At 67.9% G+C, this 13,801-nt stretch overlaps 1 protein-coding gene across 6 annotated transcripts in view; it reads left to right on the top strand.

Annotated features, from left to right (window-relative positions):
• RXRA (retinoid X receptor alpha) overlaps positions 1–13,801 on the top strand; it is a 96,086-nt gene that overhangs the window by 63,846 nt on the left and 18,439 nt on the right. For 5 of the 6 annotated variants that reach the window (XM_045469695.1, XM_045469694.1, XM_045469696.1 and 2 more), the window contains 3 exons: positions 4,299–4,564; positions 9,891–10,041; positions 10,427–10,606. In XM_045469695.1, the coding sequence (XP_045325651.1) occupies positions 4,299–4,564; positions 9,891–10,041; positions 10,427–10,606 (597 nt within the window). Of the gene's footprint in view, positions 1–4,298; positions 4,565–9,588; positions 9,612–9,890; positions 10,042–10,426; positions 10,607–13,801 lie in introns of those variants that run through there. The other variant, XM_045469698.1, reaches the window with a different exon arrangement.

A 13,801-nucleotide genomic window follows, 5' to 3' on the forward strand; every position in this document is an offset into this window, starting at 1 on the left:
GCGTGGCCCGCCTGGTGTCCTCCTCCTTCCCACTGGACACGCGGCCCCAGCCCGTGGCCTGCTTGGACCCTGCCACGATCGGTCCTGCCAAGAAGGGCCTTGGAGGAGCCCCAGCTCCCCTTTCTAAGAGTCAGGGGTTCCCTGGCTGTCTGGGGGAGGTGGAGCCCCCGGGGCGCGCCCCCACCCCACCGCGGTGAGGCTGGCATTTCCTGCCTCCTCCCCGCCTCCCTCCTGCCATGCAGCCACCGGAAAGGAGGCGGTGGGGCTTCCCCGGCTTCCTGCCGTGGGGTCCCAAGGGCGGGGGGGGGGGAGGGGGGGGCGGGGGGTCCTGGCGGGACCCCATGCGGCTGTGGAATTTTGGAGAGCGGAGATGTCTCTTCCCTCTCTCCAAGGGACCTTGGGCCACCTGTTCCTGAGTGGTGGCAGTGGTTTCTGCTTGTAAGCAGCCACGACCGAGAGCCCACCGCCCCAAGAAGCGGCACCTGCCGTTGTCGGTCCCCAGGAGACTGTTCTCGGCTTCAAACTTTATCAAGCGTAGCTCTTAACCCCCAGGCTCTGGGGCTCAGGGAGGTTCTGGGCGCCTGCTCTGGGGCTGAGAGCCCAGGGCTTCCCACCTCTGCCCGTGGCTCTGAGGCTGCCCTCCAGGTATTTGTGTGTGAGATGCAGTTTTGTGGCCTCAAGTATGTTTTGTGCTAAAGGAGAGATCCGTCCACCACCTCTTCCGTGCAGCCTTCCTGGACTGAATCTGGCAGCCCGTCCAGGTCTCTTTGCCTGTGTGGGGGCTGCTGGGCCTCCCGTCCGTTTGGACAGAGGCCTGTCTCGTGGAGGTCCCTATGAGCTCCGAGTCCCACTGATGCCTCATCGTCCCAAAGAGGGCATGGCGGCGGGGAGCGGTGGAAGGGGCGTGAGGTGCGTGCTGAGGGTGTGAGGTTCGGTGTTTGGGCGCCGCCCCTCCCCACACGCCCCCCTGCACCCCCCTGGGCAGGGAGGGCCGGGTGTCAGCTGGCTCCCCCGTGTCTGAGCTTGATGTCCTGCAGCCCCGCCCCCCCACCCCCAGCCCCACTGAGCGAGGATCAGATAAGTGTGTGGCGATCAGCCAGTGACAAGGCCCCAGCAAGTCCAAAGTATGACTTTTGAAGAATAAGGCCTTATCGCCGCCTCTGCTTATCAGCGGGTAGGGGCGGATGGCAGCGGTGGGGCCTGCACCCACGTGGAAGGGGGTGGGCAGGGCCTCTGCGAGCCGAGGATGTTTGGGCATTTTTTTGCCTTTTCTTTCTAATGTTCCCCTTCCTGGCCAGAGTGTCTCTCTCCAGAAGACTCCAGAAAACACACCCAGCCCATTGTCACCCAGGCTCCGGGAAAGTGTCTTCTGTGGATGTTCTGTGTAAACAGGAAGCACCCAGAGTGGGGGCCTGGGAGCAGCAGGGGTCCTGAGGAGGCGGGCTGGGGTGGGGTGGGGTCCTGGGACCCAGCAGCCCCAGGGGCTCACAGCAGGGTGGAGCGATTGCTGGACACTGAGCACGCAGCCTTGGGCCGGTGGGCAGGGTGCCTGCTGCAGAGGCTCGAGGGGGGTGCTCCTTCCCCCACGGGCTCCCCTCCTCCTGGTTCGCAGACTCGGGCTGGGTGCAGGCAATGCCTTGGGGGGCTGGGGAGCTTTGGGGTGCAGGCTGGCGGCTGGCAGTCAAACAGGCCTCCTCCCTCCCGGCCTCCCTCCCTGCCGCCCTCCCCCTTTCCGGCCAAGCTTTCTCCTGCCTCTCCCTCCCTTTCCTGGGGGGGAGCAGCAAACAAACAAACAACCAGCAGCTCGGGGGGCACCGGCCCCTGCAGCTGTGAGCCTTGGTGGCAGCAGAGGCCCCTCCCAGTGGCTGTGGCTACGGCTGCACCCGGCCCCTGGTGGAGAGCAGCCGCAGAGAAACCCTGCGGGCCCTGCTCTGGTCAGGGCCCAAGGGCCCCCAGGAGTACCCGGCAGGGGGGGTGGAGTCTAGGAGTGGCTTCTCTTGCTCGGCCCTGGAATCATGGTCTCCTTCCCACTTGTGGGAAGGAAGGTGGGCGGCTCCCCCAGGGATGCCGTCCTGAGGCGGGGAGCCCCAGACGCCCCTGGCTGTGTTGCCTCTCTCTCTGTGCTGCCCTGGGAGGCGTCCGCCAAGCCCGTTTTGCAGGGTCCATCTTGCTCCCCTTTTCCTTCCACCCAGAAGTCGGACAGGTGCTTCTCCAGACCGCGTGGAGGGGACAGCCCTGGTCCAGGCCGTGGCCACCTCCTGTGGAGCAGGCGTGCGGAGGGGGAAGCCGAGCCTCGGGCAGGGGTGAAGCCGACTGCAGGCCGGAGAGGCGGGCCACAGTGGGTCCCTGCTCGCCTGGTGCAGGGGCAGCTGCGGGTTTCTGGGCTCCTGTCTTTGGGCGGGTCCACTGCCTTCTCTGTGCCTCAATATCCTCGGCTGTCACAAGTGGGTAGGCAGGGACGTGGGAGCTCCGTGAGATCCAAGATCTGCAGCCGGGCCTGCGTCTGCTGTGCTCGACCGCCTGGCCTCTCCCTGCCTGTCCTCTCTCGCCAGCCCTGCCCCCCCCTCCCCCCCCACCGCAGGCTTCCCGCGGGAGTTCCCCGGGGTGCGGACCTGGGGCCCTTAAGGACTAGTAGGGCCGATCTGCAGTACCCATCCTTGCCAGCAGGTGCTGCTACCATCCGGCTCTGGAATTCTTCAGTTTTGGTTTTCAAGTTCAGCAAAGCGGTTGATCCCCACTTTTGTGAACGGCTGGGATTTCGGACGGAGCGGACGAAGCTGCCCACTAGTGGAGTTGGACGGCGAGCAGCGGCAGGCGGGCTTGTCCACCCCCGACTCCACTGTGGGACTCTGGTTCCACGGAGCGGGAAGTGCCCAGCGGGCAGGGGGCTGTGCGATGGGGGCAGGTATAGGCTCGCAGAGGAGGGCATCTGGCAGAGTGGCAGAGCCTGCTGTGTTCCTGCCGGAGCCGCCCACCGCGCCCTTCGGGCTGATCCCTCCCCCTCCCCCCAGCGTCTCCAGGGACAAGTTCATAAATCCCTGCATGAGGGTCTCGGCTGGAGTCACGAGTGCCAGGCTCCGACTCTGCCGGTTGGCAGCTTTGTCCTGAAGTGTGATGGTGCATACCCCCCCCCCCCCCCCCCCCGAGACCGTTTGCACAGGGAACATTCAGGACACAGCCACTGCAAGGTTGGCGGAGGCGGGTTTTCCACGGGGCCGTCGAGGGGTGCAGCCCCCTGACCCGGGGTGCATGTGGAGAGAGGCCACGCCATCGTGTCTGTGGTCCCGCTCGACCTGGCGGAAGCACCTGTGGTCACCGCGGGCTGGAGCGAGAAGGGCCGAGGGAACATTTTGCCGACGGGAAGGCTGAGGCCCAGAGGGGCCCCTGCTTGCCCGGGGGAAGGTGGAGTCCACTGGCCTCTGCCGCCCTCGGGCTCCGCCGGTTCCTGATGGAATGCTGGAGTGTTCGGCCCTGTGGGCAGCGCATTCGCCACCTGAGAGCCTCCCTCCGGGGAGGTTTCTTCCTGCTGAGCCCCCAGGCTGGGGTGCGGAGGCCTAATTAGCGCTTGCTGGGCTTTGAAAGCCCTGAGATGAAAGTCTGTGTGTGGGAGGTCCCGGCCCCTCCCCACAGCCTCCGTGGGCTGCTCGCTCTGAGCACCGGCCCTCTCTGGAGCGCGCTGATTTGGGGCACACAGGAAGTGCGCGTCTATCTGGGGTTCGTGGGTCAGAGGGCCACGGCTGCTGGGGCGCCTCCTGGTGCCAGAGCCGCCGGGCCCTGGGCACCGTGAGAACACAGGCCCGGATGTGCCGTCTGTAAAGTGGGGTGATAATAGCGCCTGCCACAGGCCTCCCACCTCCTCCCTTGCGTTAATCTGCACCGAGGACACGGGCTGGTTTCTGCCACGGCGTGGGCACCCTGAGGCGTTGGTCTCGTCCTTTGTGCCGTTGTTCCCACACCTTTACCTCAGACCCTTGAGCATATGGGCAAGGGGACTGGCAGCTCGTGGTGACCAGGCATCCCAGGCGGACAGGCAGCCTTCCCGTCTCCCTGCCTGTCCGGCGTCTGCCCCCCTCCCCCCCCGGCCCAGCCTGAGCCCCAGCACCGGGGCCACCTCGGAGGGGGAGCTTCCGGCGCCCCGGCCCGGCCAGACCTCGTGTTGGGGGGAATTTGCGGCCCGAGCCGTTACGATCGCCATGGGGGCGCGGGGCCCCGGCCTCGCCGCGCTCTCTGCGCCCCGCGGGGAGCAGGCCGGGCCGTGTGGGTTCCTGACCACCCGCCTCTGGGTTCTTGTCTTGCAGATTTCTCCACCCAGGTGAACTCCTCTTCCCTCAACTCCCCCACGGGGCGTGGCTCCATGGCCGCCCCCTCGCTGCACCCCTCTCTGGGGCCCGGCATCGGCTCCTCGCTCGGCTCCCCCGGCCAGCTGCACTCGCCCATCAGCACCCTGAGCCCGCCCATCAACGGCATGGGCCCACCATTCTCGGTCATCAGCTCCCCCATGGGCCCCCACTCCATGTCAGTGCCCACCACGCCCACCCTGGGCTTCGGCACCAGCAGCCCCCAGGTAAGTGCAGAGGCGGGCCCCGTCCTGCGCACCCTCGGGGGGTCCTCTCCCCCCCTTTATGTCTGGGAAGCCGAGCCTCAGAGCGAGCGGTGGCTTCGGCCTGAGTTTGAGCCCGGGTCTGGCTGACTCTCCGGCCCTCGACTCTCCGAGGTCATCAGCCGGCCTCCCCGCTGCTGATCGTTTACTCCAGTGTGGCCCCCCCTCCCCCCCGCCACAGGGCGCTCCCTTGCTCCCCTGACTCGGAGCTCTGTAGGGCGGGGCGCCGCCTTCCTCAGCATTCACAGCCACCCACCCCCCTGAGCCCCTGTCCCTTCTCGGCCCTTCCCTCCTGGCCGCCGCGCATGCCCACACCACGTGGTTCCGGCGCCCCGGGCCCAGAGCCCTGGGTGGCGTGTCCAGGCTCTGTGCCGATGTGCCCTCCTCAGGCCGGGCCCCAGGCCCCACGGTGGCCTCAGCTCATCTGTCAGGGCTCGGTGGGATTTTCCACGGGCGTGGGTTTGGAACAGTCTGGCTTTCAGGGTTGTCTCTGAATCAGGAAGGAAGTGGTGCCTGGCAGGGCCTGGCTCGGTCTGGTTCTTGCCGTGGGGACCGTGGGGGCCCAGTCCACCCTCCCCTGGGCACCTGTCGTCCAAACCCCTGCAGAGCTGTCCGGAGCTCTTCTGGAGATCCCTGGGTGGTGACGGATCCCCGGGGCCCAGCGGGGTGTCCTCTCTCCCAGCTCCGTGCGGTTCCTGCTGGGTTTCTTGCTGGGTGGCCAGAGGGCCTGCCTGAATCCCAGCGGGACCTCCCTCTCTCTGGGGCTCGAGCCGTCCTTCCTGAAATAGGTCCGAGTCCAAGGCTGGGTGCAGCCATTCTTGCCCCGAGATGACAGCCCCGTGGTGGAGAGCCTCGGGGCACATCTCCACGGAGCCTCAGGACAGCCTCCTGGGGAGAGACTTGGGCGCAGGCTTCCCTGCCCAGAGCCACACATGCCCTCGTGACAGCCACATCCCGTGGGCTCCCAAGCCCCTGCCCGCGGGGCAGTCCCCTTTGCTGCTGGCCCCGGGGTACCACCGAGCTGGAACCAGCCCACTGCCCCTCTCGCTGGGCCTCCAGAGCTGGCCTTGGGGGGAGAATCTTGCTGGCTTTTCCAGAGTGACCTTGTCAACCGTTTGTGTCCGGGGGACGGGAGCAAAAGAGCTGGGGTCTCAGGCGTCAGTGCGGAGCTCCCGTGTTCCTCTCGCGTCACCTGGCCCCCGGAGCAGGCAGGAGGCCTGAGGTGCTGGCCTGAGGGAGGCTCGGCTGCTCTGCTGGGCCTGGCCAGGTTATTTTTAGCACAGCCGCCCCACCCCCATTCTTGCTGGCCGCACAGCGAGCCAGGGGGCAGATGAAGACTGAGCTTGCACCTGCCTCCCTGGGGACCGCGACAGAGGCAGGCACCTGCTGGCCCTCAGCGCCATGAGGCTCCTTGCTGGTCGTAGGCCTACCACCTGCCCTGGACACCCTGAGGGCTCGTGTACAGCAGGAGCCTGGGCGTGGCAGTGGTGTTCCCCAGACCTTGGGGTCACCTGCCACTTGCCACTGTTTGCCCGTCTGGGCGCGGGGGCGGGGTAGTACTGGGGAGCGAGGGGTTTGGGGGACCACATCTGTCCTGTTCTCTCTTACTCTCGGCACCCAGCCAGGTTCCTGGCGCTTGGCGGTGCTGGTTGAACCCAGGTTGCGTGTGAGTGAGGGGCCCCAGGCCCCTTGAGGCTGATGAGGGGATCCGGGCAAGAGTCAGGCCTGGGAGAGGGTGTGGGGAGCAAGCCCGCTGTGCCCCAGATGGTCACTGCTGTCCTGTGGCCACCCGTCCCACGTGTCCCTCTGTCCATCAGTCAGTCGCGCCACAGTGAGTTTTTGCCACGGTCTGAGCCGCGCACTCGGCCTCCCCTGTGGCTGCCCGTCCTGGCGAGGCCTCAGTTTCCCCGTAGCGCCTTCCCGGAGTGAGTGGAGCTTCTGGGCTTCAGCAGCTCATCCTGGAAACCTGGGGTTCCCCATATTCACGAAGAGTGTGGGTGGAGTTCAAAGGGGGGCATGCCCCACCCTCTGCCCCAAAACCACAACCGCGAAGTCATGGTTGGCGGAACCAGCGAGGTTCTCCGATTTCTGCTGCCGGAGAAGGGCTGGCGCCCTGCCGAGGGCTGCCTGCTTGAGTCCACGCGGCCCAGAAGGCCCGCCAGCGCCCCCGGTCTGCCTCGCTTCGCCCTCCCTGCCCAGAAATGGGTGCCTGGGGGTCCAGATCCCAGGCGCCGGCACCCGGGCTGCCCTATGCCTCTTTCCTGGTCTGGGGGCTCAGCACAGGGCCCAGGAGCACCCCCACTGCGCCCCAGAGCCCTCTGGCCCCACCGGGCCTGCCGTGGGCACCCCAGCATGTAGCCCTCGCCAGCCCAGCAGACCTTCCCTGGTGGGGGATCTGCTCAGGCCAGTGGGCCGGCTGGCACTGCCTGCTCTTTGTCAGCGGTCCCGTGGCCGTGAGGCCTCCAAAGACAGGGCGTCCCCACAGTTTGCCCCTGCCTTGGGGGTCCTGTGAGGCAGGCGAGGCCAAGGGCCTGGTCCCGCGGCGGCAGGCCTGAGCCTCCACCCCCAGTTCTGGCCGCGGATGGCGGGGAAGCCTGCTGTTCGCTCAGGAGGAAGGGCGTGGCGGGCGCAGAAGAGAGGAGCCTCCAGAGGCGGCAGGAGGCCCTGGCGGGGCCCTGATGAGGCTGCTGGTTGTTTCAGGGAGTCCTGTAGGCTCCAGTGGGAACTGAAAGAAATGCCAAGGATATGAAAGGGGAAATGGGACTGGGCCCCGCCCTGGCCACACCACATGGCCTCCAGGCCCTAGCCAGGGGCTGTTGGCACCGTGGATGGGGTGCAGGGGGGCGGGGGCACAGCTCCTCAAAGAATGGGGGGACCAGCCCAAGGCGCATCAGCTTGGAGCTGGGAAGGGCGAAGTGTGACCCCTGACCCCGCACAGCCTGGCCCTGGTGGCCTTATGGACACCGTTTACTAGTTGAGGCAAAGGATCGATGTGGGTGGCCCCAGGCCTGTGGTGAGTGGGGGCTGCAGCCAGCCTCGTCTCCCCACGTGTGCAGGGTCTCCTAGGGCTCCCAGAGGCCTCTGGGCTGACTGCTGTGCCCCCTGGGAAGCCTGAGGCCGGGAGGGCAGGGATGCCCCCGGCACATGGCCGACAGCCACGGCACTGACTGTCCTTCCCGCCTGGAGCTCCTTCCCACGTGGGGCCCGCCCAGCCTTCCTCATGCAGTGGCCCTGCCTCAGTTTACCTAGGGCAGTCACCAGTTCTTAGGGCCTGCATGTACACGGGGGACAGGGCAGGTGGCCTGCCACCCACCCAGCACGGTGTGGGCAAGCATGAAAGAGGAAATGCCCAGGTTCCTCTCCCTGGTGCCCTCGAGTGGATCCAGCCACGTGGGGTCCTGGCCGGGCTCCCACAGCGTGGGGAAGGCTGCAGCGGGGGCAGGCCTCCCGCTCCCATGTCCTCAGTGACTCCCGCCCCGGCGGCCCCCTCTGCACCCATGTCGTGCCTTTCCCGAACGGCTCAGTGGCCCCTCTGCCTGGGACCCAGCCGGCGACGTCTCCCGGAGGCCGAGTGTGTGCAGCAAGCTGCCCCTGTGTCGGCTCAGTTTTCCTGATAGTGGCCCTCAGCTTGGCCCACGACGAACCTCAGGCTTGGAATGATTGAATGATTTCCCCAAAGTCACACAGTGGATGGAAGAGGGCATAATCCAGGGGCCCCGCCATAGGCCGTGCTGTCCCCACCACCCGCCTCCGCCCCGTTCCCACCGAGCCAGCGAGCTCTGCAGGGCTGCGCGGGGCTGTGTGTCCTGTGTCGCTGGGGCACTTAGGGAACGGCGTGTGACGGGTGGGGTCCCCGACTGGCTCTGGGCCTGTTCCCCCTGCAGCATGCGGGCATCGCCTTGGTGCCCACCGCCTGCTACCCAGAGGCCTGCCTGCCGGGCCCCTGACCTCCTGAGCCTCCACATCCGTATCTGGGAAGGGACGGGGGGGGGGGGGGGGGCGGTTTCCACATGGCAGAGGCGAACGTGTGTGGTGCACCTGGGCACAGGAGCCCTCCGCAAACGGCCCCTTCTCTGTCCCCTTTCCTGTGGGAAATGCTCCCAGGCCTGGGGACGGTGCGCAGAGAGTGCCCTGGTGCCACTGGACAGGCCGCTCTGGTCCGTGGCGCCCTCTCACCTGATGGCCCCCAGGGGTTTCTCGGGAGCCCCCCGGAGTCCCGGGTGGGGGGGTAGGGGGGTGGCCAGTGCACTCAGAGTCACAGGGCCCCGTGTGGGGGAGGGGCCCAGAGCCACGGGGGCTGGAAGGACCCTCCCAGCCTCCCAGGCCGGCGTGGAAACAGGCATCGGGGGCCTTCTGCTTTGTGTGCTCGGAGCACCAAGTTCTCGCTGCCCCGTGAGAAAGCGGTGGAGGTCGGGGGCCGCGGGGAAGGAAGGAGGTGAGGTTCCCGCTGGCAGGAGGGGCCCGGGGCTACCCCGGGGCAGCCAGGCGCCTGCTGTCCTTCCCCAGATAGGCGCACACCGCCCGGTTTCCGCCTTTGTCAGGGGTTTGCAGAAGTGGGGGGCCGGGGCCGCCGGGCCGGGGTCCTGGCGCCAGTGGAGACAGGCCAGCCCGTGGGCGCCGCGGGAAGCACCTCTGGGCCCTAGCGCTGCCGGGAGAGCTGGGGTGGATGCAGCGGAACCAAAACTGCTGTGTCATTGCAGCGGCAGCTGTTGCCAGGGCGACGGTGAGGTTCCCACGCTTCCTCCTGGGCAGCATCGGGCTGTCAGCCTCCGGGTGGGGCGGGGGCGGGGCGCTATCTGTCCTGCTCTCCTTGGGTCACGTGATCCGAGCTTCCCCCCACCCACCCCACCCCGCGGTGTGCTGCTGAGGTGGACCCCAGCTCCCTTTCCTTGCTGTGACCGGGCCTCAGCGCCCAGCTGCGGGTTGGGGGTCCCCAAAACAAAGTGCCTGCCTCACAGGGGAGGGGCGCGAGCTCACGCTGCCCTGTCCAGGGCTCGCTCAGTGATGGGAGGTGGGTGAGAGTCAGGGGGTGTAAGCAGGGCCCTCACAGGGGGGGGGTCCTCCTCTGAGGCCATGGGGGGGGGTCCCTGAGGGCAGGGCAGGGCTCAGCGGGGCTGGGCCCTGCCGCTCCTGTGCTGTGTGGCCTGTGGCTGGCATCGCCCCTCTCTGAGCCTCGGTTTCCTCTCCGCAAGGTGGGGGGGGGGGGGTTCATTGGCGCCTTCCTATGGTAGGGCTGGTGGGGGGATGCTGGCACGTGCCCCCCTGGACGCCCCCGGTTTTCCCTCCTCAGCTCAGCTCGCCCATGAACCCCGTCAGCAGCAGCGAGGACATCAAGCCCCCGCTGGGCCTCAATGGTGTCCTCAAAGTCCCGGCCCACCCCTCAGGGAACATGGCGTCCTTCACCAAGCACATCTGTGCCATCTGCGGGGACCGCTCCTCAGGTAGGCCGTCGTGGTTGCAGCGGGACCGCAGGACTCCCCCCACCGCCCCCTGGGCAGGGCGCAGCGGTGCGGGGAGGCGGGCGGCCGGCCGGGCCCAGGAGGGGGCTGCTCGGAGCTCCACAGGCCTTTCGCGCGCTGGGGGCCTTCTGGTGTTTTCGCAGCGGTGCGATGGATCCAGCGGTGCGATGGATCGCGAGCAAGGGAGGCGGCAGGGGGGATGGCGGTGGGCGGGGCCTGGAGGCCTCCGTCGCGGGGGGGGGGGGGGGCGGGGGGGCGACGGCGAAGGGGGCCGGCCCGGCCTCGTGCCCCTGCACCCCGACCGCGGGGGTGGAGGAGGCCGCACGTGCCCGGGCGCCCGCCGTGCTCACGGCCCCGCTCCCCGCAGGCAAGCACTACGGGGTGTACAGCTGCGAGGGCTGCAAGGGCTTCTTCAAGCGGACGGTGCGCAAGGACCTGACCTACACCTGCCGGGACAACAAGGACTGTCTGATCGACAAGCGGCAACGCAACCGCTGCCAGTACTGCCGCTACCAGAAGTGCCTGGCCATGGGCATGAAGCGCGAAGGTATGCCCGCCCGGCGCCGTCCCCGCGGCTCCTCCCACGGCCCCGCCCCTCGCACGCCCCGCCGACGGGGACGGAGCGCTCGCTCCCTCCAGGGGCCAGCCCCGTGGCTCTCCCTGGGCCCTGGGCCCGCCTGCTCTTCACCGGGCGCCTGCTGTTCGCCAGGCTCTGGGCTTAGTGGGCTGCCCTGCCCTCAGGGACCCCCCCCATGGCCTCGGAGGAGGACCCCGCCCCCCCCATCCTGCCCGGTGGCGGCTCTCAGCCCCGCAGGGGAACGCGATCAAAGCCCCTTCAGGTGCCAGTGGCCCAGGGCGTGGGCTCTGGGACCCGGGCCAGGGCCGAGGCTGCAGGTGCGAGATGGGGAGAGGGAGGGTTCTGAGGTCGTGTTGCGGCCGACTGGTAAGGGGACAGTTGGGGACACCGTGGCGGGGACAGTGCTGATGAGGGGGCGGAGTGGAGCAGGGAGCCCCAGACGCCCCGGGGGGGGGGGGGTGGCTGAGCCCTGCTGCATGCGGGGGGGGGGGGGGGGGGGGGGGCGCTCCGGGGGGGGGGGGGCGCCCCGTGCTCCGCCTCCCCCTCCCTCGGACCTCCTTCAGCGGGCGTCTCCGCCTTGGATTCGGAGCCCGTTTTATTGACAACCGTTTGTTAGGGGCAGGGGGTCGGGGCAGGTAGGGAAGGCCACCTGAGGTCATTGAAATCGTCCAGTTGTTCAGCCAGACCTGGGTCTGAGCCCTTGACCCCAACTCGCGGTGCGACCTGTGCTCGGTCCCCCAGCCGTCCATGGGCTTCGGTTTCCCCGTCTGCAGGCTTGATGACTCCTGCATCCTGGGTCGCTGTTACGTCTGCCTCTGCGCTCAGTCTCGCAGCCGGCGCCTCACGGGGCTGGAGAAGTGCTGCGTGGGGTCAGGGTGTGCGTCTCGGACCTCCTCGTGGGGCCTCCAGTGGGGCCTCACCACCTAGGACCGTCCCCTGGGGTGCCTGCGGCTCTCGTCTCATTTCCTGTTTTACTCCTCTCGTCCTTGTTAGGAAACTTGAGACCCCAGCTGGGCCAGGTGGTCCTGTGGGACTTCTTCCTCGAGGCCACGAGGGCAAGCGGGACGACGGGATGTCCTGCATCTGGCACTGCTTCCGGCCGGGGGGGTCTCGGGAGCTGCAGCGCTGAGCTGCAGGGGCTGGTCGGGGCCTCGAGGAGTGTCTGCCCACCCACCCTTCCTCGGACAGGCAGAGGAGCTGAAGCCCAGAGGGTCCAGGGCTTGTCCGAGGCCATGTGCCAGGCGGGACCCAGGCCCCTGGTGCTGTCCTTGTTCCTTTACGCTATCCAGGGGGCCAGAGGAGGTGTGCACCCGGCCCTGGTTCCTCTGGGTGCCCTTTGTAATCAGGGAGGGTTGGCCGGAGGTGGCCCGTACAGCTGTGTTCCCGGGATGGGGACTTGGGGGGGGCAGGTGTATGGTGGGTGGTGTATGAGTGTGTTCCCCGGGTGTAGGGCACTGACCAGATGGCCAGGTGCCAGTGCGCTGGGGGGAGGCTTGGGCTCCCTTGAGGAGCACAGAGCTAGCACAGAGCGAGCTCGGGTCAGCGCCCGAGACCACTCACTGGCCGAGCTCTGCACTCCTGGTGCCAGGCGCCACGCTGGGCACTGGGCACGCAGCAGCGAGCCGTGGGCATACGTCCACTGCAAGGGATTGTCACATTACCAGGCGGGGCCCCCAGGTGTGCTCAGCGCTGGCAGGGACACAGAGGAGGCGGTGACCCAGCTGCAGGCAGATGTCAGGCTGATGCCTTCAGAGCAGAAGGGTGTCAGGTAGACCGGGTGCCTAGCCGGAAGGGATGGCGTGTGCAGAGGCCGAGGGCATCAGCAGATACGGCATGCCGCAAGGCCTGGATGCCATTCCCGGCCCCAGAGAGTCACCCTCCATGGGTCCCCGGGACAGGCCCCCTCAGCCTGAGCGTCATCAGACCCCAGCTGCCTGACCTCCCGAAGGTCTGGGAGAGAGTGGATGCTGCTGGGTCCCAGGGCTGGGGAGACCTGGTCTGACACCCCCCCCCCCCCCGGCACCCACAGTGACTGGGTCTTGTGAGTGGCTGTTAGAAACAGCTGCTTCGTGCGGGGCCTCACTGGGCACCGGCCCCGTCTCCATGCTCACTCTAGTCCCCTTGCCCGTGGTGTGGGGATTCTGCCCTGACTTCACTCACAGAGAGACGGGCTGCGGGGGTGGGCACCTGGGGGTCTCCGGGCCAGCACAGGCCAAATCCCGTCTGCAGCCGTTGGCTTGGTCCGGGGTGGCACCAGCCCGTTTGTCTCTCTCGCCTGATGGATAAATCTGGTGCTTTGGGCGCATTCCCGAGGCGGCGCACGGCCCTCGAGACCTGATTTATGGGCTGTTAGATAAATACCTGATCCCGTCAGGGCCCACCTCCCCTTTGCCTCGTACTGGATTTATGAGTCACGAACGTGCGGTAAAAACCCTCCTCCGGAGCTGTCTCGTGCCTCAGACGGCACTCTTACCCATGCTTTCCCGTGTGTAGCTCTGTGGCAGGGCCCAGGCCACAGCCTCACCCTTGGGAGGGGTGACCAGTGGCCGCAGTGTGGCTTTAGTGCTGGCCCTGCAGGGGGCTCCACCGTCTCCCAGGCCAAGAGGCCTGTGACTGGGGGCTGGGGACTGCCCCCAGCCCCCCCCCCCCCCCCCAAACTGGTCCTGAAACAGCTCTTTTCCTGTCTGCTGCCCTGGGGACAAGGCTGCTGCAGCGGGACCGTGGGCCGTAGGGGAGCGCGTAGGATGTGAGGTGTTGGCTTCTAGGCCGGCCCGGGCTGCGGGGCCCGTCAGTGAGGCCCTCGATCACGCCTCTGTCACGGGCGAGGACCCAGGTGCGGGCCCAGGCAGCGCTGCCCAGTGCGGCGCGGGAGGGTGCGGTCGGGGTGGGCACGGATGGGGACCGCCCCGCCGCGTGCTGGCTGATGAGGGGCGCTGCAGGCAGGCAGACAGCATCTGTGTTGGGCAATGCCGGGGCCTGCACGCACCTGCACCACCTGGGACTGGCTCCACGGCATTCCGGGGGGAAATGCCAGCCGTCCGCCAGGCTGAGCCCGGGCCTGTCTGCTGGAGCACGCGGGGGCAGGGCTCGGGGGGCCTGCTGGCGCTCCTGGTCCGATGGGGGGATCCGGCCCCCACCAGGGGTGGGTGCTGTTCCAGGCTGGAG

This window comes from Leopardus geoffroyi, chromosome D4 (genome assembly GCF_018350155.1).
Source record: "Leopardus geoffroyi isolate Oge1 chromosome D4, O.geoffroyi_Oge1_pat1.0, whole genome shotgun sequence".
Taxonomy (NCBI): domain Eukaryota; kingdom Metazoa; phylum Chordata; class Mammalia; order Carnivora; family Felidae; genus Leopardus; species Leopardus geoffroyi.